We start from the raw sequence: 25,956 nt of genomic DNA on the forward strand, positions 1-25,956 counted from the left end.
TTTTGCTTCCATAAAATGAACAAGTAGTGTAATCGTCACACAATCACGTAGTGTTAACAATTCATAATCGGTTATTCTCGAAATTTGGAGTTTAAAGATCATCTTTTGATTTGCCCATCAAGTTCTTCCATTTGAATCAAAATGCTCATGATTCATGAAGAAACACCAGAAAACCATTCTCTCACTCGTGGATAAATGCAGAACCATAGGTGAACTGAAACAAATACAAGGGCCGGGTGTTATCCAGACCAGATAACTCACATTGGGGTTTTATCGGCATGTAGTCATATCGGTCTTGTGGAGGAGGGTAAGAGACAGATCTTCTAAGTCGAGCAGGCTGCTTTGATGAGGCGATGAGACTGCTGGAAGAGATGCCGATCCAACCCAATGTTGATATCTGGGGAGCTCTCTTGAACGGCTGCATTTTGAGAGGTTCAGAAATATTCTGGTAATCTATCAACGATTCGACTTTCAAACATCTGCGTATTGAGATGTCCGAAATTTTTGTTGTAATCCTCATGCTTTCAGTGTCCTTCATCCTCATCATCTTCATCACCTGGGGCTGCACCTTCTTGGAGATCATGACTGCAAAAACACAAAAACAGGTATGACTAACAGATATGTTCTGGGGAAATTACTGCCGGTATTTTATAGACTTATTCAGACCACGCAACAGCGCACACGCGGAGACATGCAGTGTACACATGGAAAGAGCGAAAACACACGGAAGCCATTCAGATAATATGGAAAAACCTACCCCCACCTAACCATTTAGCGGCATGTTCGGTGGGCTGGCTTGGATTGGGGTTTGGGCACTCGCGTGGAAACCCATTCTAAGTTTGGGTTTCAAAATCACTCTTATTTTGGATATGAATCCGAGATTCATATCCGATCCATGCTACACTTAACATAAAAATGAATCACATTATCCAGATCTTATGTGCTTCACATAATTTATACTATGCCATATTTTCATAGGGTGGTGCTATCTAGTATCCGCACATCCATTTTTACTTCTCACACACCTCTCTCAATTTTCGGCCGTTTGAATGAATGAAAGAAGATCAATGGACAAAAAAATAACAAGGATGTGTGGGAGGTAAAAAGGGGTGTGTAAATTACACTACCCTTTTTATAATATATAGGTTTGGCTTCACTATATTCCCCATCGCAAGATGGAGTGACCAAATCCAACACCACACTAACCCAAAATACAAAAAAATCTTTTACTCGTAGAGATAAACATCTATATACATTTATACCTGTATAATAATTATAAATTAAGAAAACGTTTTCCAGTTGCACTAAGCCCATATTTCACCAGTTATCTTTTAACTTTTCAGTCTATACCATAACAGCGACGGATAAATTTAGACATCTATTGAATATTTCATAGAGTGCTGCTATTTAGACCACATTCATTGACCCCGTTGCTGACCAACCTTCCAACAGAGGGTGCCAAACACGTTTTTTGGCCCACCCTTAGTAGACAGGCGGTCAGTAACGGAGTCATTGAATGCACTATGAGTAGCATTATTGTATTTTGTACGGTATGGTAAAGGATGAAATGGTAAGACAACCATTAGATGATTTTCCCAGTACTAAGCAATAATTAAAACCTTAACAAAGAAAGAAACTGGCTTACTATATCTATACAATTCACAATCTACTAACTTGTGAAGAAAATAACTGCGTGCATTAAAAGACAAGAGTAAGGATAGTAATACCTCTACAGATAATGCGGTTCCAGATGGTAAGAAAACTTTATGATGCCAAAATTGCTTCAGCCATTAACTGTGAATATCGAAAAGTTTATGCGTCAGTTTATATTGCGTAAGACAAACCAATAACATGCTGGCAGAAATTTAGCACAGTAACCTCCAAAAATGAAAAATTATGCATGAACTTGTAGAGTCAAATACCAAACATGTGTAATAGAATTCATGTCACACAAAACTACAAAGCTATACAAGTAAATGAAAACACCTTCTCCCAAAAAGAAACTATTGGCAATTCAAATACAGGCATTCATTAAAGTTCACATAAGTAATTCAAGACAACATGAAGAGTTAATATCAGGGAGTAAGACACTTCAGTCTACTGTATATGCAGAAGCATATGTATAAATGAACGGAGGGAACAGTAAAAGATGCAAATGTTGGTCCTAGCTAGCACTCACTAATGTCTTTGAATAGTTGCATCCCGGCTTTTTGCTAACAATTCAAAAAGCTGAGGACCTGAATATACACCAACTAAACTAAAGCAACCTTGATTCCCTAACTGGCCAAAAAGCCTACATTCCCCCATAACAGCTGTGGACATCTCTATAGTCCGCAACATAATAAACATGAATAAGGGATACCGAAATAAAAATCAGTAGCAGTTCAGGGGAAGTACAGTCGTGAAAGAAGGATTCTCAGTACGAGATGCCACAAATTCTCATTAGAGAATCTAAAAAATTTGAATTCGTAATGAACCCCCAAATTAGAGAAGACGCTAAGGTTGGATAACAGAACATAAATGCATGAGGAAAGTTTTAAAAAATCTTTGGGTCAATACAACCGAAACACTTGCCCACTCATTTAGATATCCAAGAGAATGGTAAAGAAAAGAAAACAAACTTATGAACGTTCTGAATTTGGGTTTCAAAGTTCAAACCTGCAATTTGGTGCTTTGATCAGCAAGCTGTCAATCACAACCTAAACACCACTACCAATGTCAGCCCCTTACGGTCAACCACACCCACCCACCCAAAACATACACACTCAATTTGAAGTGCTTTAAAATGACTAAAAGTGTTTTTGTAGAAAGTGTTTTTGGGTTCCAATCACTTAAAATGCATTTTGGAAGAAGCACCAGTTATGTGCTTCTTGCAGGAAGAACTTCAAGTTCTTTTCCAAGATTCACTTGCATTTTACTACGAATTGGTTCCAAAAGCAATTTCATCAAAAAGCACTTTCAGTAAACTCAAACGAAATATAATTTTTTGCAAAAATACTTTTTATAAAAAGATAAATCCATAAAAGACCATTTCCACAAAATAACAAAGCTAAGTATCTTGTAAGTTTCAAGATAACTACCAGCTGTTTCACCATGAACTGGCCTTGGTAGAGAGAACTTTCAACGGAAATAAAACATAGTCCACCCATGAACACAGCTTCCAGTCTTACAATGAGTGCATACAAACAGCTTAGCAAAGCCCCAGTTCACTATTACTTGGGCTCGAGCAAGCGTACTGTATATCACCTCTAGCTTGTATGCCAGGCTTCATCCTCCGCAAAACAGAGGCAATTATTTATTGTCGACATCTTAAGTCCTAACATATGGAGTCTTCTCCATTCAACTCAGACCTCTTCATCAATCGAAAACATACAAGCTCCTCGAAGCAAATATTTTAAGGTAATTTTTTCTTCACAATGCCCTCCAAAATCCCATCATTCTCTAGAGACACAATTTTTTGCTCGCTTTCAACTGGACCAGGAAGCTGGATTGAGACAGAGAAGTGACCTGGTGGGCACAGATTTTGCGTCTTCATCTTAAAGACATGGAAATCCCTGCATACTATTTTCCCTCCTGTCGTAGTTACTCCTTGTACGAATACTTTCCCATCGGGATCAACATCACATCTAAATTCTGCATTCGCAAAGACAAAAGATGTGGTCCATTAAAGAATGATAAAGAATACCAAGACATGTTGAGACAAATAGATAACCAATCTTTCATGATAAACGGATAACCTAGTTATTCAAAGTCTAAAAGGAACACTTTATTAAAAAATACAGAAAAGTCAACATGCATGACTAATGTTTTTAGTGTGTTTGTTTGGTGTGCCCTACTAACCCGTGTAGCTTAGGGCGTGCTTAAGGTGAGCTCACAACACCATATGGTGGTGAACAGATTTAAAACACCATGCCTCACTAGACCTCGATTCCATCACCAATCAATCACTTCAATGCTGCTTCGTTACACATGCATTACTAATGATGAACAAATTAATTTTTTAATGATAACCACGCCTTTGTCAAAGAGGTATGCTACAAGCATTAGAACACAACTGCCAATCAACCATTATTATATAAGATAAAGAATGCTAAGACAACGAACAAGAGACTCCCTTCATAGCTCATCCAATTAACAAAAATAATAAGCTATAAGAAAGTAGAACAACAATCAAGTATTTAACAAAATGACACAAGGTGATCATACTCACTGTCTTCCTTCAAAGCCCCTGGTATAGAGACACGGAATAAGTATGAGTCTTCATTCTCGCCAATATCAACTGATCCTACTGTAGGTCCCCCTTGTGCCAATGCAGCAGCCGCTCCAGTCAAAATAATCGCTGACTCGTTGGTTTCCAAAATCTTATTCTTCTCTTCTATTGTTGAGTGAGTTGGAAGAACTATCATAACTTGCTCCATTTGTTCTTCAAAATCTATATTTTCTGATAAATCCATTGTAGGCGGAATATAAGGCTCACTTCTCAGAGGTGTTGGTTCTAATAATATGGGTTGTGTAGGATCAAAATGAATTGGTTGTTGAGGATCTGATTGATCTGCTTCATTAATCTTACTTGTTCCCGCGAACCTACAAGAAAACCTCTCAGTTTATTGCAGCAAGCAAATAGGGTGCAATAAAGTCTACCAGAAGATGTTGCATTTGAAAGAGGGAGGGGGAATTTCAACTTGCATAAGCACTTCCATGATAAAATAATAGATAGTAGTCACATACAGACATATACAACAGAAATAAATATATCTCTACTCACTCTCCAATGGAATGTGATGATTATTTTCTAATTGCAGCTTTCAAAAAGTAAGTTTTATATTCAACTATTATATATTATCAGGTGTAATCACAAAACAAGCACTCGAACCAGGGTAGAGAGTCCTGAGGCAAAGAATGAAATGCGGTCATCATATTGCAATGGCACAAAAAAAATATCCAAATTTTTTATCACCAAGTAATAAGGTGCGACTAATATTGTTTAGTTGCAAGCATTCAGATTTAAAATTTAAAAAAAAAAAAAAAAAACGCATAACTTGGCCAGATTATGATTTTTCTTTATGCCAAAAAAAAAATTGGGGATATTGGAAGCTACACACTTCAAAACACAGCAACACCATAAACATGAAATACCCTAAAATCCCTGACAAACACCCCCCCCCCTCCCCAACATTCATTACCCATGTTCCAGAGGCGGCATTTACAGTAGCCATCTTCCAAAAAAGAAAAACAGAAAGAACAAACAATAGACTATTTGTATATACCCAATTCTCTTGAAAGAATCAACTAACATAAGATCAGCAGAATGAGACATAGAATCTATCATCAATAAAAATCAACTAAAAAACAAACAGAAGAGAAAACCTCAGTCAAATGGGCAGAAATCAAAGCACGATAAGAACAGGGAAGATCAATTGTAAATCGAAGAAAGAACCAACCTAAAAGGCATTTTGGCAAAAAGAAGGGCGAACCAGAGCAAACCAGAAGATGATGAAGAAGAAATTTAGGCAATTAGGTTTTCACAAGGGCACATGAGGAATAGGCCGGATCTTTTAGTCATACATTTAATAAACATCCTTTCAAAGTATATATGTAACTTGGACCTGGGTGGGTTTGCCCGGCTTACTGGGAATGGCCGACTCAAACCGAAAGACAACGCAATTTTCTTGGACTATTCCTACTTTAGTAAAAAATAAAGCATTTAACACACTTAGATATAATATATGTATAAGAAAATCAGCATTCGTTTACACTAAAGTTCTGTTAAAGATAGCAAGGGTCAAAGACAATAAACTTGGCTTGAACATACCCAAGGGTCATGGATTGCACAACTGATTCAGCCAAGTCCTATGAATGAAAAATATTTACTGTAATTATTAATTTCCCATTTGTAGAAATTCTAGCATAGATGCATGCATCTGTTGTACTATATAAATGTTCTGTCCCTAGTCATTTTATAAGCAAGGAAACACAACTCACCCAAGTTAAATCCTTTTACAAGTTCAAACCATACTTTAGGAAGTAAGACGCATAATGGAACAAATTAGCATTACAATCCAGAACCTGAGATATGTATCTGCGTGTATACATATACATCATGTACCACCATTGCTTATAGAAGCACACACAGATGCCATTGCTAAGTTTAGTTTTGTCTTTCAGTGGTCTGTTACATTCTTTATTTTCTAAAAATTCTTGTTATAATTTGTTATCCCTTTTATGATTCACTCGACATACTAACTGAAAATGGCCAAATATCATAGGGTTCCACAGGAGAGTGAACGAAAGAAAATGATAATAAATAGGCTAATATATTTGTTTGATTCCCGTAATTTCCTAAACCACACAAATCTATTAGAAATTTTCGTTTCCATATTAGTTCTACTCATTATACAATAATCACTTCGAAAAACAATAAAGAACTAATCAAACTTCTGTGACCTTATTTGGGCAAAATGGTTTCTTCTCTGCGAAAATGGCAAGATTTTGAAATCGCACAGGTAATGCATGTTTCATATGGGGTGCCACTTCGTATTGCATGACATATTGGACGTTTTTACAAACCCAACAAAAAAACACGTTCCCCTAACTGACAACCATGACCTAAAACCAATATCTCATCAATTTCATTTTCAGTTCCTGAAACATGATGTTCCATTAAAATCAAATTTGAACTGCGACGACCCCTAGCATTCCTCCAGAACATGCTGTTCTACCCTAACATACATAATAATCAAAGAAACAGTTTCAGAAATCTACCCGCCAACCCACTATTTTCTCCTCATCATCAATTTAAGCCACAAAATCGCCAAATCTCTTATAATCAAACAAGTATTTATCTTTTCTTATTCCTGTTTTATAAAATTCACACTCATACACATACAGAAGAAGGAACAATTCAAAAAACCCAGACCGTTATCGTTTTCGTGTACACAAGCTTTTTATACAAAAATTACAAGAAATTCATAGCCATAACTTGAACATGGAAATATATAACAGGCATTTCTATAAAGGATACCAATACACACACACACACACACATATATACATGCAATTGCCGATCTGAGACCCAAAAAATGTATAAATCAAATGAATATTGCTGTGTAAAAATTCGACTTTATATCTGTAAAATTCATATAACCTACAGGTATATAAATATATCGACTTTATGTATGTATAAGTGAAAGCAGATGTGTGTGTGTATACCAAGACGGCGGCGGGGAAGCCATCGGAGAGCGGTCGGAGAGTTGCTAACGGCGTCGCAGCTGGGAGTGTCTTGGGGTCCGTGCCGTTTCCTGCGCTTGACTGAGTGAGGTGCTATGCGGACCAACAATAAATGAGGTGCTTTATACAGGCTTAGGGTAATCGGGTGCAAAGAGGTGCACCGTAAAAAAGTAAAATTAAATTAAATTAAAAGTTATTTTTAAATCATGATAAAATATCATTTAAACACAATTAAATTGAATTTTTTTTATTACAAGCATGTTAAAACCATAAATATTTCCAAGTGTTTTGATTGAGTTTGGACATTTTAACTGTTTGTTTTAATAAACGATATTCTCTAGAGTGTGAAGGATTGAACTAAGTCTTACAATAAGTTAGCAATAATATGGTTCAAATTCGCCTTTAACAAGAATCAAATCTAAGACCTCTCACTTACAAGTGGAGAGGAATATTACTAGATCATAGTACTAAGGGTCAGTATGAAATTGTTGTGCTTTTTAATAAATTGTTTCAATCAGTTTCCCAATTTTTGTTTAAAATACTTTCATGTTCTATGATTTCCTCTCAATCCTTTTCATTTGAATGAGCTGCCCATTTTGTTTAGATTCTTTCTTTAAATTGGTTGTGGGGTGTTGTTTCTTTGATTTCATTACAATATTGTTCATAATAATTAGTAAATTTCCAAAAATGCTTTCCTTGATTGACCTGATTTGGTGGTGGTAATCAACCCAAAGCCTAGAAAACTGAAAATTTCGCATGTTCTAACACAAAAACACAAAAACATAAAATAAAAAATTTTAAAAAAAACTGTAGATGGACCTGTGGACGCATCCCGAACCGGCCCGTTTCAGGTCTAGTTCCAAATTTAAAATTCTTATACCCGGTCCGTTCCATTGCATTATAAAATGGGCCTGGTCCGATTCCTCCAAATTTTGGGTGGCCCGGCCCGTACCCACCCCTAATATGGGGTGCTCAAAATAACTGTTTGTGGAACGTAGTGATGGGTTGCCTTGATATCATCTATGCTCGTGCCTTTCTTACAGTTTTTAATGCCGCGACAATCGTGCGGGCTAAACTTTCTAGTTATCTACAAAAAAACCTCTTTGGAGTGATTCTCCCATTGAACTAAGAATTCTGTGGCAGCAGCATTACCCATCTTAATCATCCTTCTCTCCAAAATTGCAACTGGTAACTCCTGCAGAATCCCAGTTTTTGTAATCACAGGCAAAGGCATTGTGGTCTGCACTTGTGATCCCAAATGTTTCTTCAAACATGACACATGATTCACGGGATGCAGTTTAGAGTGTTGTAGAAGATCTTCGGTTTAAGCTATGGCTAGAATGTCATGCTCTAGAATTATGCATGAGGTTACATCATGAATGCCACACCATCTAAGTGTGAGACATGGAATTTGGCTGTCAAAGTGGATTTGTGAACAGTGAGGATAAATTCTACATTTTGTATCTAGTCATTGTATTTAAGGAAAACTAATGAAAATGTCTTGAAACCTTTGAGTTTTAACCAAAATAACAAAAATGTGTTGTAAGTGAATAGTACCAAGAGTGACTTTTTAGAATAAAAATGTCTTTAACGTTAAAAGTGAACAGTACTAAGAGTGTTTCGTTAAGACTCCCTTGTATTTATAATGGTTGATATTGGACCTGGATTGTCTGTACTCCCCCATCCCATACCCTTATCATCCCTTTCTATTTATGCGGTCACGGTTAAGCCACGTCAACATTTTATATTCTCATTGTTTTTTGTCTTATTATTTCTATAAAAAATTCAATATAAAATGTTGACGTAACTTAACCGTGATCACAGAAATAGGAGAGGATGGAAAGGGTATGATATGGAAATTATTCAGTTTTCTACCCAAAACTAATACATTTGATTAACCTCTTGTTTTATTCATTGATGCAATCACTGAATTGACTGAGACTCTGGTTCACAAAGTACGTAATCTTGCACGTCAAAGTGGTGAAGATCATCAAAGCTTGAGAGCATCAAGTTTGCAGTGCCTCTCAGTCATGGTAGTTTTATAATTCGACTTCTTGAAGCTCTTAAGAACCGTGTTTATATGCAGGCGGATGGATTTCCACTTGGCAGGAGCAATTCATGGCGGAGTTTTCATATATTTTTGTTGATTTTGATGAGGTTAGTTTTTTCCTATATCATTCTTTCAAGCTATTAAAAATGTTTAAGTGATTATTGTTATCCTATACAAACTTTTTGGGGAAAACAGCAAAATAAACGACTCTTGTAACGCAAAGCTTGGAAGAAATCGGGATGATCAATGGAACAAGCAACAATGATACAATGACGAGGAAGATGGAACCCGCGATCACAACCAATATAGCAGGCGAAGCAAGGTTACTTGTACAAACTGGTGAGGGGATATTAATATTTGGGAGGATCGGTGGGTTCCTTTCCCATCTGGCTTCACAATATTCTACCCTAAACCTACTGATTGCACGGTGGTTCCGGTGAACCAACTTATCTGTCATCAGTTTTACTTAAGTTCCTAGAGCAACTCCACCTCTAAAAAAAATTACGCTGGCATCCAACTCATTTAATCCACTTAGTTAACAGTGCTAGACATAATGAACAGTAATTGACCAAATGCATCTCTACCCCTTAAAAATGCTCTAGCACAAACGGTCTCCACCTTTACAAAATGCGCTGGCATCTAGCCCTTTTAAAATATTATTAAATTTTAAATAAATAAAATTAGTTTTAATTTCGGATAGGATTTTAACCAATCTTGTCACGTCACGTGTCATTATCCAAAAGTATTATTTTGTGGATAATTTAGCCAAGATTTCGATCAGATTTTCAACCAATGTTGTCATGCCACGTGTTATTATCCGAACGTACTATTTTGTGGATAGATTTCCGATAAGACTTTCAACCAATACCGACGCGCCACATGTCACTATCTGTTTACAATAATTTAGCCAAGATTTTGATCAAATTTTCTACCAATGTTGTCACGTCACGTGTTATTATCCGAACGTACTATTTTATGGATAGATTTCCGATAAGATTTTCAACCAATCCCAACGCACCACGTGTCACTATCTATTTACAATAATTTAGCCAAGATTTCGATTAGATTTTCAACTAATCACGTAATGCCACGTGTCATTGTCCAGAACCTTATCCTTTCTTTCTTTTTTTTGTCCATATAAACCCTACATCCATCCTCATTCATACACCACACTCAATCCTTCTTTTTTAGCTCAAAATCCTTCTTCATTATTTTTAAATCTTGGATTCTTACAATGTCCTTCTTCATCATTTCTCTGATCACCATGGCTTCCTTTTCGTATTTGACAAATTCGTCATGGAAAGCGTCGCTCTCAATCCTCTCTGTTTATTCTCCACCATTTTGATTTTGTTAGGAAATAGGAATCATGCAGAAGGGTAAAATTTCAAATGAAAATTCATCGGCCTCTTTCAATTAAACCATTATTTATTTCAACTTTAATTAATATTTCAATTCATCTTGTCTTCGATCTTCGTTTACAAGTGGTGGTGGGTCCCACGAAAAATAATCTAAGATCTCTCTCCAAGCATGGTATACACAACAAAACCCTAATTCGACATGATTCTTGACCATGTTAGGATCCTTTTGAGCACTCCTTCCCTTTCTGTGCATTTTTCTTTATTATCTTTTCCGCCAGCCCCCTATATTCATACATAAGATCATTGTCTAAAGTTGTGCAGCAAGTAAAGTAGTTTGACCAGTTTAATAGAGAAATTCGAGATGCCAAATGGATGGTTGAGATTAATACCCCCTCTCTTTCTCTCTCTCTCTCTCTCTCTCTCCGCACGGGAAGGAGGGGGTATGAAACCGGTATAGCTAAGTTTTTCTCCTTTTCTGTGATTAAAACCATGAGGACTATCTTTATGTGAGCTGCAAATGAATCAATTGAAACAGATTTTCGCAAAAGGGAGTACAAATTTATGCAAAAAAACAGTCAACAGATGACATCAAAAGTTCCATTGCACCCTACAGTTCTCATCACATCACATGAAAGGCACGATGATCATCACCAAATACTAGCTAAATCGTCGAAAACGGCGTATAAGCCAAGTCAAAATAATTCTTCTTTTGCTATAAAAGAGTAGACAAAAATCAGTTCGCACCCTTCATCATCGTCAACGACAATGTTTTACAGCCAAGAGTATACGAGACATTACCAGATGTTGAGCATAAAAGGTAAGAAATTGCATTATAATTACAGAGACTCCCAAAGTTTGAACACATCAAACTTCCCCACTTTGCTTTTTCTCAGCTTTCAGTCACAAGCCTGGAGAACAAAACAAAGGAACTTAGTATTCTTCCGCTTCGATGTTGCGCCCGCTAATGATCTGATGGTGACTGCTGCTGGTCCGGTGCCTGCTGCCACATTGGCTGGGTCATGTAGGGGTGAGACTGTTGAGCATACAGAGACGGATCCATCATAGGCTTACCCATAATCATCCCGGGATCCCCCACCTGAGGTGCGTGCTGAGGCGGCATATAGCAGTATGGAAGTGCATCAGCAGGCCCGCCAACAGACACTGTACCCCTTGGAATCGATGCAAGGACTTCATCTTTCAGATCCTCTCTGGGCACAATGTCTACCAAGAAATCAAAGATATCTGTCCTTGTGATTGCAGCTGCAATGTCATTCTTCTGGAGTGTCCTCCGCTTATTCTCTTCCGTGTGATTCCACGACCGCAATGTCAATTCCAATATGAACATTTCACATGCCCTGGCAAATATCACAGGTGCCTCGGCTGATATCATTCTCACATCCTCATCGGCCTTCATAATCTTCTTGATCCTTGCTAGGGGAAGGCTATGGTTCTTGAAATCTGTCACCTTGTCGATTTCTTGATACTGATTTGCCCAGAAAGTTTGCAGCTGTTGCTGAAGTTGTTGCTGCTGCTGGTGGTGGATATGCTGATAAGCAAGCTGGTGCTGCGCAAGCTGAGCTCCAGGTGATTGACTAGCAGACTGCATAGCTCCCACTGTTGCAGCAACTGACCCCGGATTTGGGCTCCCAACCATTTGATTATGCTGATACGGGTTAGAACCGTATGTCAACTGAGCTCCACTACCTACCATCCCCATAGATTGGGGTTGGTTATGCCCTTGCGGATCCATCCTGGTTGAACTTTGCAACTCGGCCCTGATTGAAACGAAGGACAGAAAAGGTGTCTGCTTCAGAAACCTACTAGTTTACTAACTTACTATATACTCATCACATAAGAAAAGATCTCCTTTTCACACACAATGAATGATGTATTCCAACCGATCCATCTTGTATTACGTTGCAGATAAATCTAAACAGTTTGTCCTGTCGTTTTTCGTTTTTCCTCTTTAGTCAATCAAAGATCAAAGAATATTCATTCATTCGAATCTCCTCATTTTTCAGACTAAGCAGGCCTAGCCTTCCAGCAGAAACAGAAAAAACTCATCAATTCACTGCATGAAGAGGTCTCTAAATGCAATCTTGCAACTAAACATCTACAGAAAATCAACGAGATTCGCATCCCGCCATCTCGTTACTACTCGAAATAGGATCCACCTAATTTGATTCTGCGATCTGTAGAAAAATGGGAGTTTTCTATACCAGACCCAGATTAAATACCAATAAGTTCAAGAGAAACAAGAGTAAAAAAAACCCCAGAAAAATGCGAATAAAACGCCATGGAAACTATAATTCGAGGTCGAAACGCTCGAGATGTGATCACGCAATCAGGCAAAAACAGCTTCCACCAACAACAATCATGCAAAACAGAATCCCACCGTTAACAAAAACCAAAACTCGATCTCTGATATATAACAACAACAAAAAAGCAGAAAATTCAAAACCCAGATCCAGAAAACAAAAATGTTACATGCGGAGGGAACAAAGATCGCCCATTTGGCAATCTAAGACCAAACCACCACACACACGCTCACACACATATACACAACGCAGAGCAAAAAAAGAAAAAACCCAGAAAACCGTGTGTGGTAGCCGTGCGCGTTTCTCTGGTACCTTTTATCAAACAGGCGGTGGGCGCTGCTTCTGCAGAGGATTGGAGATTATCGAGCACCTGAAAAAAAACGAAAATTCCTTCAAAAAAAAAGAGACTAGGAAACATCCATTCGGGCAATGAGAGAGAAAGTCTGAAGCTTTTTTATTAATTTTTTTTTTCTGTTTCGGGAAATTAATCGTACGAATAAATTCTAGGATTTCTGGAAGATTCTTGGGTTTGCAACCCCATATGATTATTTTTATAGTTTTTTTTTTCGTAATGATTGATGATGTTTCAGAACACAAACCTAAAAAAGCAAGAACAAAAGCTGCGAGGAAAGTGTTGGATTCTGACTTAACATTTGTCAGAATACTGGACTTTTATGGCAGTTTGTTTTTTCATTTGACGGTTTACCCTTGGTGGAAGTTGACATTTTACTGTTAGGGGCAATTGGTCTTTTGGTGCCCGATGGATACGTGGAGGGGATCGGTCTACGTTTTTGGGAGCCTGTGATTGTGACCAGATCTATGGCTATTTAATTTTTTTACTTCTCTACGCGTGATTACTTTCTCATTGGTGTGTGAGTGCTCTCAATTCCGTCTTCTCGCTTTGCCGCCGGCCCTAGCAGTGGCCAGGGTCGGTGGCATTCCTTTTTCTTCTTCTTCTTTTGTCTCTCTTCCCTTCTATGTGAGACTGGCTTTCTCCATGTTTTCCGACCTTTTTTTCTTGGTTATCCATCCCCTAAGGCCTTCGATCTAACCTTTCTTCTATCTCGGTCTGACAGTCCCCCTTCCAACATTCCTTTTTCTTCTTTTCCCTCAAGTTTTTCCACCTCCGTCACTCTAATCCAACCATTTTATGACCCTTCCCTTTGCTTCAGTCATCCAACGGTCTCACACAGGTCCGATTCTGGAACCATCTCTTCCACCCGCATTTTGCAGCTTTCTCGGAAGGTGTGCAGAACTTCGGGTCATATGGTGTACTCATCACCACCTTCCACTAGTATGCCGTTTTCGGCTTTGTTGCTGGGGGGAAAATTCTTTCCCGCTGGCTTCTTTCCTTGGTAGATGCGTTTTCGATATGTGTGGTGCTTGGTGGAGGATGATTGAGCCTTCTTCTTTGGGGTTGTGTTTGGTGAGATCTCTAGCATGGGATGCTAATTTGTGGTCTGCGACAGGTTCTTCGCATGCAGCAGTGGAAGCTAGTCTTTTACACTACGTTTGGATGAGGGAAATGAACTTGGAATTTGGATAAAAGTCAGAATTTATAAATTGACATACATCAATTCCCTTGTTTGGATTTATAACATAGAAATTTAGAATTTCCGCGTGGAAAAAAAACTTGGAATATGGGGCCTCCAATTTCCAAGTTTAAATTCCATGTAAATAGACGTCATTTCCCAATTTCTATGATTGGGAGTTTAAAATTAACAAATTCCGTTTTCAATTCCATTGTTGTTTTAAGTTAACCAAACAACAAATTCACAAATTCTAGAAAATAAAATCCCTTCATTTCAATTTCCGTCATTTTAAAATTCCTTAGTAATCTTAAATTTCTTCATCCAAACATAATGTTAGGGTTTTTGTTTTTCAATTTTTCTATTTTTGGGCAATTCTCTTGGGTTGGGCTTATGTTTAGTGTTTGGGGTTCACTTTTTGTTTTATGTTTTCTGTGTAATTGGACCCCTTTGGTTGTACTTGTACTCTCTTGGTAATGAAAATTACCTTTGTCCAACAAAAAATAATAATAATATACAGATCCCTTCCATTCAGATTCTACGGATTTTTCAATCGTCTTCTTTAAACCGAACATCAAACGGTCATGAATTAATAATCTTTCTTTGGCTTTTTCATGTGCATCTTCTTGAACCCAGATCCTCTTTGGATCTCCAAAAAGTGAGCATAAGGATCAAATGATCCGGACCGTTGAAATTTGATATAACGGCTACAAATAGGGGGTCCCTCTAAAAGTTATAATAATTGTAGCCGTTTGATCAAATTTCAATGGTCCGGATCATTTGATCCTTAGGCTCAATTTTTGAGGATCGAGAGAGGATATCGGTTCCATCTTCTTCCCCCTACTCATTCTCTCTTTCCAACTCTCTTCTCTTTCTATATGGGAGGACTTGGTTCCAGTTTTGGGCAACTGGAGGCCGGAAGATGATGGTTTGGACGTGGTGGGTTAGCACCCGGAACAAGTACTCATCGAATAACGCATAGAATTGAAGGATCTGGATGGAAGGGATCCTGAGAGAATTCCGACTCTAATTTAGGGAGTTGGAAATAATTAAAATGGGATGTTATTTAACAATTTTGGAAAGATAGGAAAGAAGTTGACAAATTTGGCCTTTGTCTCGTGTTGTATTATTGTTCAATTTGATTTCTGTAGTACAAACACACACCTGAATAAGTCTTTCAATTTCATTCCTAAGTTAATGTGAATATTGTACTATCATTCAATTTATTTAATTCTAACCATTTGGTCCCACATAATTTGATTTGCAATGGAATTCAGACTCGGGCGCAAATAGGATGACATTCAAAACCCGGAGACATTTAACTTTGTTGTAAAAATTATAGTTCAAGCAAATGCTTGTTTTTGATATTTTCCCAGTTGATGACGGAAATGGAGATATGCTCTCTTAATCTCTCGTCCCTGATTCACCACATGCCAAGCGTCTATTATATTAGACGAGTGACATTAGCGTAAATATGTCTTGGCTGCAACAGAGAATTTAGCGTCGAGATGGTTCATGAACACGTATAGACAACTTTGTGCAGTTTGCAAACACAATCGGTTTCCAATGTAAATTGCCATTGCCATTGCCACATTTAGTAATGTTACAAGTGGTACAAGAGCCATAATTCCGGCACCACCCATAGCCTTTTATGCCATAACACTTCTAGCAGTCTAAAAAAATTTCATCTACCAAATGTCGAAACAAAAAACCAATTGAACCTATAAGCTGCAGAGGGCTTTCATCCAGGCAGAAAAGACTCGAAAAAGGGTGGTTGATTCTTCAAAAATGCAGTGTACCTTTTGATCCATGACTTCTTTCCGAAATTTTTCGATGAATGAAGCTCGTATGATATGCACAATCCATCCAGGTCAGAGTTGGCATGATCAAGCTCGAGATTACACGTGGTAGCTCCATGTCTCCCTGGTTTGTTGTATTTTTCCAATGGAGGATCCAATATAAATGGACTTGGAATCACCCTGTAAACTTGGCGATTACCAAACTAACTGCCATAAAAACAACATAGAGACCAACAAGACAGAATCCCCAGAACCTAGGCACCCGAAATCTGCACCATGTAATCACCAATAGAGACCCCATCAGGCTCAGAAGCAAGAAAACAAATGCAATCACTATACCCACGTGGAACTGAAGCTCGTATGCCTCGGGATAGACATCATATGTCTGTATAACCAAGGCAGTTCCAAGTCCAATGAGCATGTTAAACATTGGCCCAGCAAAACATCCAGCCATGGCCATTGCAGGGTGGCCAGCCTTGGCAACTGCAACATCAGCAACAAGATCCCCAACTGAATTTCCCCATGCAAGAACTGTGAGCCCAAGAAGTGCAGGCGGCAACTCTAGAAGTGTTCCGAGTGCAGCGAGGCAGTTCAGCAATTCACCAGCAGTCGTGGATATCCAAAAGACACTCATAACAAATGCTATAAGCAATACAGGCAGTTGCTCGGTTTTGGGCGGCTCTTTTTCTACTGCATAATGAAGAAGTGCAAGAGAGGAGCTTGCCAAGAGGATTACAAGCCATAGGGGCAAATGGGTGTTTGAAAGGAGGAAAACAACGGGGTGATTAAATGGCATGAATGAGTTGCAAGCATATAGCAGCGCGAGAGGGCAAAGAGCAATATTGGCTGACATGTAGAATCTGCTCCATTCGGAAGGTGAAGCTTGGGGAATTGTGAGCTTCAAAAGAAATGAGACGGGAAGCTCCCATGCTCTCGAGATCTGTATAAGAAATAGAGTTAACTAGTGCAAATTTCCAAAGCAGAAGGTTAGCCAACAAAATTGTACACAGGAAAAGCGAGCTCAATCAGAAATTCAGAACATAAATTTCATGCTTTTTGGGTTTTTCCCAGTTCAAGATTTAAAAGAGATTTCATAAGGAAATATACAGCTTATGCCAAGACACAGTGAAACTCTATGCACATGCTTCTACAATTACTATCACACGTCAAGAATTCTCTTGTCCAAGTTATCCTCGCTCAAAGAATAAGCTCTTCTACTTCTGTGCATTGACATTGATATATATACGTGATATCCAACTCTCGAAGATCTCCACTTCTCACCAATGTCATCCATTTCATATGCTCAAAGTTTTAATCTCAAGGATTTTAGGCACAGCTACAACTTAGCCATATTCCTCTACTGAGACAATGAGAAGCTACATCTGACCAGGGCCGTGAGATCGGATTTATCATCGACTATATCAAAGGTTCATTAAATCCTATAGACCTCCTGATGAAGCATACCGGAAAAAAAATGATTCCTAGCAAATTCAGAACTAAATTAAATGGCAAGCCTATACAGTCCAAATTTTCATTTCGTATATCAATTATTATATGCTTCTATAAAGTGAATCCATAAGAAGTTCGAAACTTTCACCTACGTTCAGCTACCGAAACTGTTTGCTCCAATGTGAGAAATACTCAAGAAGGAAACCATAACTAGCACATAGAAATTCGAAGTGCGGAGCTAATTAACAAGCTGCATTGATTTCATTCAACACAACCTATATTCCTCCATCAAGTAAATTTTCTCAGAGCATTACGTTACTAACCAATCAACAAGCGGAGTGTTTTATCGAATTCTCGAAACCTTGAACAACCACTGCCACTAATACTAGAAGTTTAACAACTATCCATCAGAGCATTGCATTGAATGAAAACCAAACATAGAAACAGATAAATTGCATACAACACACAATGTACCCAAACTTTAGCAGAACAAGCACAAAAAAGAACGCAAATTTATCCGAAAACATACCATTCCAAGAGCTCTCCCAACTCCAAAACTCCCCTTCCTATCCTCTGAACTCTCCAAAACATGTCCGATCCTGGAATCTGGTGCAACCAAACCCCTCTGAATTTCAATGTCTCCGACCGATCCCGCCTCAACTCTGCTCTCCTTTCCTCCTCCTCCCATTCCCAAATCCATCCAAAACACCAACCCAACAAAAAATAAGTAAAACCCAACAAACCCGACCGCTTGCCACAGATAAATCTCGGCGCTCAGATACACATAGAATAAGAACAGCGCCGCCGTCAGATAAAACATCACGTCCCTCACAAACGGCGCCGGCTTGAGCGGAAAGGGCGCGGCGTAAATCGCCACAAACCCCACCACGAACGCCGACACGAAAGTGCCGGCGGACAGAATCGCGCCGAACCCGGTTCGGTACTGCCCCGTCCGGACCGCCGCGACCGAGGCAAAGACGTCAGGGGCGCCGTTTCCGAGCGCGAGGAGGGTGACGGCGGCCATGCTGGGGGTCAAATCGAGGGCAAAAACGAGCTTGGTGGTGACGAGAGAGAAGTGATCCTGCGCTGTTTTGATGAGGATGTAGAAGAGGAGGAGGAGGATAAGAGAGAGGGAGGAGAGAGAGAGAAATGGGTTTTGGCGGAAGAGGCAGAAGTGGAGGTAGAGGTAGTTGAAGAGGCCATCGGAGTGGGTTACGGCGGCGGAGGAGCAAGATGGGGTTTTTGCTGCGGTGGCGATGAGGGACCTGTGGAACGTTATGGGAGATGGGTTAGGGTAGTTTGGGGAATTGGGAGTTGGGGTTGTGAGGAGGAAGAAGAGGAAGAAGGAGAGGAGAGAGAGTGAGAGAATGCAGGTTTTGAAAGAGGAGGAGAGGGAGATGGCCATGCCATTTAGCAAGCAAAAAGCTCCAATCTTTCTGTCAAGTTTTGAGAGAGAGGGTGTGTGTTTGTCTCTCTGATTTCAGAATTCGGATCCGACCTTTGTCCATTTGCCTTGGTCTTACGCAGTTCACTGAATTGAATAGAATTATGAGCAATCTTGGTTTTGAGTTTCTATTCAAAATTCTTCGCGTATGATTTATAGAATTTTATAGTTAATTCAAAACAGTTCGTATTATAAAGGGGTGTGATATCCACACACCCCATTTTACTTCTCACACACCTTTTTAATTTTTGGCCATCGGATCAGATGAATTGAAGAAGATCAACGGACAGAAATTATCAAGGGGTGTGTGAGAAGTAAAATGGGGTGTGTGGATAGCACACCCCATTATAAATCACTATGTAATATCATCTTTAAAAAATAAATTGAAATTAAAGTCAATAGATAGACGGTTCGTAAAACTTTTAATTTATGTCCATCTGTTCTTATACAATTTGATGACTAAACAACTTTAGTTTTTTAATTGACTTTTAGCCGACATTCTTTATAAAGTGATTTATAATATAAACGATTCTAATCATAAACACAAAAATCGATTAATAAAAAACGAAGAATTTTGAGCAGGAGATGTAGCCAAGTATTTGTTCTCGAAATGTTCACTCGAAAAATAATAATTTAATGGAAAAGACGTAGCCAAGTATTGGGTGAAACGGTAACCTTCTTTCTGTTTGATATGGGTAATTTTGATCATTTGATAGGTGGCAAATGGTTTGTGGGGAGAGAGAGAGAGAGAGAGAGAGAGAGACAGAGAGAAACAAGGCTACCAAATTGAATATACACAAGCTCATCTTCGTCTAATTTACACGACCAAAGACCACAAGGCAAGAGTTTCCTAGGATCTACTGGCGGAGTTTTCTGAATAACCATTTCTGTCGGGCTGTTACATCCATCGCCACAAACATCTTCGCCTTGCTCTCGTCTTCTAGAATCTGAGAAGCTTCCAAGAAGAGCTCATCATTCATGTCAGGTACCGTTTCAAGTGCATCAACAATGCGTTCTATCGAGCAGCAGTCTTTGTCCTCTTCATTGCCGACGAACCCGTTTACTCTCTGTGGTTTCTCATCTAAGGTTTCTTGTACCTCCTCCTTGATGGTTCTTTGAACTCTCTTACTAGCTGAGGTGGATGAAGCTGTTGGCTTTCGCTTCTTTCGCTGAATCGATGTTTCATAGTCCATGGTTCGGGATTGCAAGCCACCAAAGGTCATATCAAATCCCGTTTTCCCCATTTCGGTACTCAAATAACTTGATCTTCCATCAGCGACTCCATTGCCATATATCATAGTCGAATCATTGTAGTCCAAGATACTATTTCCATATGCAGGTTGATACGGGTGATCCTGAAAAAATAAAACATTGACATGAAAGATACACACGTTAATAACGTCACCCGAAGCTACTCATGAATCATTCAACACTCAAAACACTCGCACATACAAAACATGCGCATGCACCATACTGCTCCTCCATGAAATGTTGAGGAGGTGTAATTAGTACTAGAAATTTAGAATAGGGAAACTCCTTTTGTCCGAGGCAGCAGTTAGCGAGAAAAACAAGCACCTTGACATAAGCGTCCCAGACATCGTCAACTTCTGCGAATATTGTTTGCTGAGTTTCATCCCCTGCAAAATGGTTGCTATTGAGAAAATTCTGATATACTCTTGCATCAAGATGAGAAACTGATTTTTCAGAAAATCTGTCACAACAATGTCCAAATTTTTACTGAATGACACAATCATCCAAGCCCCAGGTTTTCATTGAATGTAAAACCAGTTTTATTGATAGAGAGCAGGGGCCACGTACCAACATTAACTCTCGGATCATCATCCTCGGCATCCATAGAGTGATTAGATGAACCCTCCCTTTTAAGACCGTCTTCATTTCCATATATCAAGCACAAATCATTGAAATTTGGTAGGGTTCTATTGCGGTATGATCGTGCATCAGGGCGCACCTGCACAAGTACATGTGAGCTGCTAGCCTGTTATAGACCTACAATTCTTTTCAATCAACAAATCAATCAAAGACGAACCTTGACATGAGCATCCCAAAGATCACCATCAGCAGTTATCCTCTGCTGCATTTCATCCCAAGTAAACCCACTCTGGTCAAGTAGAGTTTTCATGTCATTGAATCGTTTCCTCAAATTCACAAAACGACTTTTTAAGACATCTTTGTCATGCTGGGAACCAAACTGTGCTCTGAACTTAGAAACCATATCAGTCCAGGCTAGTTTACTGAATTTTTGGTTAACCATACTTCCGTTGCGAACTTGCTCTAACATTAGATCAATGAAATATCGGTCCATTGGAGGTGTCCAATCAGTTCTCCGGTGATAGCTATGGTTATAATTGGCTGGTTTTGAAATGAACAGCAATACATGTATAAGGAAAAGGTTCATTTTTCTGATTCATCAAAATATATTAAAAGAATTCTTGGTTAATGAAAGACAAAGCAAACACAAACTGACCATCACCGTTACAGCCCATGGCTTGACCTGATTGGTTGTATCTTTCCCCCGAATTTGAGTTTCCATAAATCAAGCACAAATCATTATAATTTGGCGTGGATTTCGTTCTGTACGCTTCCGTATCAGGGCGTTCCTACAGAAACTATATGTTAGCCTTCGTAGAAAATAATGATTAAGACTCAAACAGATAGGTTATGCACCTTAATATAGGCATCCCAAACATCATCATATGCTGTGACCATTTGCTGTGTTTCGTCCCACCAAAACCCTCTCCGATCCAGAAGATCTTTTGTATCGTGGTATTGCTTCTCTAAACTTTTGTAGCGACTCCTCAAGAGATCTTTGTTGTATTGTAAACCAAATCTTTCCTTGAATAACACAAGCACATCTACCCACGCTTGGTCGTCCAAAGAGTAATCAATCTTGTTTGCTTTCTGCAGTTGCTCCAGAAGAAGGTCAATCAGATAACGATCCATTGGAGGTGTCCAATCTTTCCTTGAAAAAATGTCATTTCCATGGCTCTGAATGTCTTCTCCGTCTATCCACCAAAATGTTGCAATTAAATGCACTTGCAATTACATTTTAACAGATGATTGCAAACATGCATAAATAATTCACAGGTTGTAAACCCACTCTAGACAATTTTGAATTCAGAGTTATATGGTATGGATTTAGGAGACCTGAATATGGAAAATGAATATGAAAAATTAGAGAAACATTTATGATGGAAAATTGGAATCCTCAACCGATAAGAATTATAGCAAAAAAAGAGGTCACATAGCAAGATGAATAGTCTGCACGGAAACAAGGCTCTCCAAAAATACGTCATCATGGTGGAATGATTATTTACTATTAAGGAAAGAAAGTACAGCCTAAATGGTACTGGTTAATGAAGCACAAGAGGCGCCTATTATCAGACTAGCTCGAGCTGTTTAAGGACGCATTTCTACTCGTTTTACTCCCTGCAAATATCATAACTTTAGATTTTACTCGTCATACGGTTCAGCACAGATTATTCTAACATTCAGTGTTGAACAAGAAAGGCACCTGTCATAAAATCTAGGCCTTCACTGTCAAGATCCTCGAAGGAAGCCAAATGACCATTACCAGAAAAAGAAAATTGGCCCTCCCTTTCTTCTTCATCTACATGATTAATAGAACCCATTAGTAGACATAACTGTTAAATAATTCATTCATTTAACACAGCTTTCAACATGATTTTTTTTCCTGAGTAATATGTGCGAATATACACTCTTTACAACTTCAACACATTACTTCTTAAACACAGTTTACACTCTTATGTGTGTTTCATTCAGTAAAAATCACAGTCAATTATTACTTTTTCCTTACGAAGACAAAATGATTTTGCTACTTTTTTCTTTTTCGGTTAAACAACCAGCGTTACAAGTTTTACAGAAACTAAACCATTATATAACCGAAATTCTTAATTCTCTCCAGTCCTCCACTGTAAGATTCATCTCCAGAATTTGTACCTTGATCCAAATGATTAAGGAGTCCATTGCTAATTTCACTGGCATATATCGAGTTCAAATCCTGATAGTTCAGCAAGGGCTTCTTCCTATATACACGTGCATCTGGAAGTGCCTACATCAGCGACAAGTGTAAAAAATCATACAACTGGAAGTGCCTACATCAGCAACAAGACGTGTAAAAATGTATACAACTGGATGCTATTAAATAGAAGACACAATACCTGGATACAATTTCCCCAAACATCATCATCAGCCACAATCATTTGTCGATTTTCGTCCCAATAAAATCCTTTTCTGGCAAGTATGCTTCTAACATCAGTATAGTACTTCAACAGTTTCTTATGAAGCTGTTTCAAGAACCTTGTTTGATATTGAGAACCAAACTTTTTTTTGAACAACGTGACCATGTCTTTCCAAGCTTGTTTCGTGAACGTATTATTCATTTTACTGCCTTTTTCAAGTTGGTCCAGCATAAGATTCAGAAAAAATTCGTCCATGGCTGGTTTCCAATCTGCATTTCTTTTCACTTTACTTGCAGGGGTAGGGCTAATCATTCCAGCACCTTTAAACCGTAAAAACAAAATAAATAAGCAAATAAAAAAAGTCCCGCAGAGAACAGATTGTAGGATCAAGATTCTTGTAGCTTACCCCAAACAATTGAGAAAAGGCCTTGTAGAAAATTGGAACAAGAAAAAAGATTTTTATTTTTGGTACAATAAGTAAAAGAAAATTTTACTTATCAAGAACAGATAATGCTCGTGAATGTGGAATACTAAGACGGAAGGGCTTTTTTCTTTAACTCACCTAAAGTTACTACTAGAGAGGATAGAGTTCCATGTATCTTCTGATTATTCATAAAGCATTTACTTTTGGGTATTTTGTATGACCCTGATTTATGATTACTCTCTGTAATAAAATGATATGACTTAAATGCCAAACATAAGTACTGACTGCACTTTACCAAACCATTACAAACTAAAACTATAATAATAAATTTCATTGCGTATGAAAAAATGTATCAATCCTGTATGTCGTTAAAGGATTTAGAGACACACCATCAATCATCCCCTGAATTTCGTCATCAAAATCTATATCATGACTTGAAAGGCTGTATCTTCCATCTGCTTGCGTATGTGCATATATCAAACACAAATCATTGAAGGTCATCAGAGCTTTGTTTCTGTAGACCTGAGCATCTGGATGAACCTGCATGGACATTATTTTAATTAAATTTTTCCACAATTGGACAAAATTCAGAAGTACAATAAAGTAAGCAGCGCACCTTGACATAGGCGTCCCAAGCATATTTATCTGCAATCACCATTTGCCGAGTGTTATCCCACGAAAATCCATTCTGATCAAGAAGGTTCTTTATGTCGTTGAATTGCCTCCACAGACTAGTGTAATGACTTTTCAAGGTATTCATATCATATGGAGTCCCGAAATTGCCATTAAACATCATCAACATGTCATTCCAAGCTTGTTTGTTGAATGTATGGCCCAATCTATTGCCCCTATGAACCTGATCTAACATAAGATCAATAAAATAACGTTCCATTGCTGGGGTCCAACTTGTCCTTAACCGATCACCACTTGTCGGGTTTTGGTTGCTCATTTCCTCCCTACAAAATGACATTTCATCATAACCATAAAAAACCATCCCCCATCCCCAACCCCTCTTCGGTGAATTACACTAATTTCAATAGTTTGGCAGTTCTGGTAGAAGTAATTTGTTTATATACAAAATAACTTCAAGAGTTCTATCCAAGGGAAATGATTTCCGCAACTCCCTTTTTCCCTCCCCGCACTCCTTTGAATTGTTTAAGGGGAGTGCGGAAATCATTTCTCTATCCAAAATTCGATGAAAATAACCACATCATGATATTCAAACCCAAATAAGAGATCAAACTGAAGCATTTAATGCATTAAGCTAAAGAACGAAAGATATCATCTGAGATCAAATTGAACCTAAGAACGCTTCGGTTTCTAAAAGATTATTTCCAAAAACAAATTTAGGAAAAAGTAAATAAATTACACATAACTAACTGTTTTGAGCTTAGTTAGTGCACTGCATCTTATCACATTTCTCCGTGTAAATTACGTGATCAAAATGCAACAAGTGTAAAAACAACAATTACAGAAAAAATTTAACCTAATAAATTAATAATCTTCTGCTTAGCAGCCTAAAATTGAAGGAAAATGAGTGGGAAAAAAAAATCAAAACTTTAGTTCAAGTAATTAACTGGCGTCGAATTCAATTACAGTAAATGTTTGCCTGCATTCTGTTCCAATCAGTTGGAATTACATCGCTCAAAGTCTTAATTTTTCATATTTTCCCACGTTTTCCCGGCAACCAAACAGAAAGTAAGCAAATTTCAATGATTTGATTTCAGCGCGTGTGTATATACATATACATGCGTGTATGTGTAGATTACATGAAAGGATTTGGGGTTTGGTACCTTTGATTACTCTGTGAGCGAAGAGAGGGAAGCACGAGAGCTCCGAAACGGAGTGAGGATTTCACGGATCTTTAGAGCTTTACAGCAATGGAGTATGGAGCCGTCTGTTTGGATGTTCGGAGTACCATATTCCATCTGGATTGGAACTATCCTGAACCGGATTATGTTTCTGGGCTGAAATGATTGGGCTGATTTTTGTTGGTTTGCTTTGATTGGACCGTGATTGTTGGATTTGGCCTAAAATCCAATTCAAAAGAGGGCCATGGTTGCTTCCAAAAAAAAAAAGAGGGACATGGCTAAAGTCATTCTGGCTCGCATCAAATGACAATTGCGCTGAAATCTAGA

The 25,956-nt window shown here is 38.4% G+C and overlaps 4 protein-coding genes across 7 annotated transcripts; all 4 read right to left on the minus strand.

The window, feature by feature from the left end:
- Window positions 1-48: 48 nt before the first annotated feature.
- Window positions 49-7,322, minus strand: LOC126619061 (alpha-crystallin domain-containing protein 22.3-like). 2 transcript variants are annotated; one of them, XM_050287324.1, is made up of 6 exons: window positions 7,210-7,322; window positions 4,211-4,584; window positions 3,081-3,633; window positions 2,659-2,699; window positions 1,728-1,794; window positions 49-585 (listed from the first exon to the last, which is right to left on the minus strand). In XM_050287324.1, the coding sequence occupies exons 1-3, from the start codon at window positions 7,230-7,232 to the stop codon at window positions 3,395-3,397; spliced, it is 636 nt and encodes a 211-aa protein (XP_050143281.1). In that variant the 5' UTR covers window positions 7,233-7,322; the 3' UTR covers window positions 49-585; window positions 1,728-1,794; window positions 2,659-2,699; window positions 3,081-3,394. The 2 variants fall into 2 exon arrangements, with proteins under 2 accessions (XP_050143281.1, XP_050143282.1); XM_050287325.1 differs by lacking the exon at window positions 2,659-2,699.
- Window positions 7,323-11,318: 3,996 nt separating this feature from the next.
- LOC126619058 (nuclear transcription factor Y subunit C-3-like) lies at window positions 11,319-13,682 on the minus strand. Its single transcript, XM_050287318.1, has 3 exons — window positions 13,553-13,682; window positions 13,266-13,323; window positions 11,319-12,410 (listed from the first exon to the last, which is right to left on the minus strand). Exon 3 carries the CDS (start codon window positions 12,383-12,385, stop codon window positions 11,597-11,599), a length of 789 nt encoding a protein of 262 aa, XP_050143275.1. The 5' UTR covers window positions 12,386-12,410; window positions 13,266-13,323; window positions 13,553-13,682; the 3' UTR covers window positions 11,319-11,596.
- Window positions 13,683-16,042: 2,360 nt separating this feature from the next.
- Window positions 16,043-19,302, minus strand: LOC126619056 (cation/calcium exchanger 5). Its single transcript, XM_050287316.1, has 2 exons — window positions 18,260-19,302; window positions 16,043-17,221 (listed from the first exon to the last, which is right to left on the minus strand). The coding sequence occupies exons 1-2, from the start codon at window positions 19,133-19,135 to the stop codon at window positions 16,457-16,459; spliced, it is 1,641 nt and encodes a 546-aa protein (XP_050143273.1). The 5' UTR covers window positions 19,136-19,302; the 3' UTR covers window positions 16,043-16,456.
- A 637-nt stretch (window positions 19,303-19,939) lies between these two features.
- On the minus strand, window positions 19,940-25,751 carry LOC126619052 (uncharacterized). Of its 3 annotated transcripts, none has more exons than XM_050287309.1 (12): window positions 25,612-25,751; window positions 24,435-24,774; window positions 24,208-24,358; window positions 23,374-23,714; window positions 23,153-23,264; window positions 22,707-22,802; window positions 21,860-22,197; window positions 21,660-21,792; window positions 21,222-21,544; window positions 20,993-21,143; window positions 20,627-20,811; window positions 19,940-20,529 (listed from the first exon to the last, which is right to left on the minus strand). In XM_050287309.1, the coding sequence occupies exons 2-12, from the start codon at window positions 24,765-24,767 to the stop codon at window positions 20,032-20,034; spliced, it is 2,661 nt and encodes an 886-aa protein (XP_050143266.1). In that variant the 5' UTR covers window positions 24,768-24,774; window positions 25,612-25,751; the 3' UTR covers window positions 19,940-20,031. The 3 variants fall into 3 exon arrangements, with proteins under 3 accessions (XP_050143266.1, XP_050143268.1, XP_050143267.1); XM_050287311.1 differs by having other exon boundaries at window positions 20,750-20,811; window positions 25,612-25,750; XM_050287310.1 differs by lacking the exon at window positions 22,707-22,802.
- Between the last annotated feature and the right edge of the window lie 205 nt (window positions 25,752-25,956).

The sequence above is a fragment of the Malus sylvestris genome, chromosome 4, assembly GCF_916048215.2.
Source record: "Malus sylvestris chromosome 4, drMalSylv7.2, whole genome shotgun sequence".
Taxonomy (NCBI): domain Eukaryota; kingdom Viridiplantae; phylum Streptophyta; class Magnoliopsida; order Rosales; family Rosaceae; genus Malus; species Malus sylvestris.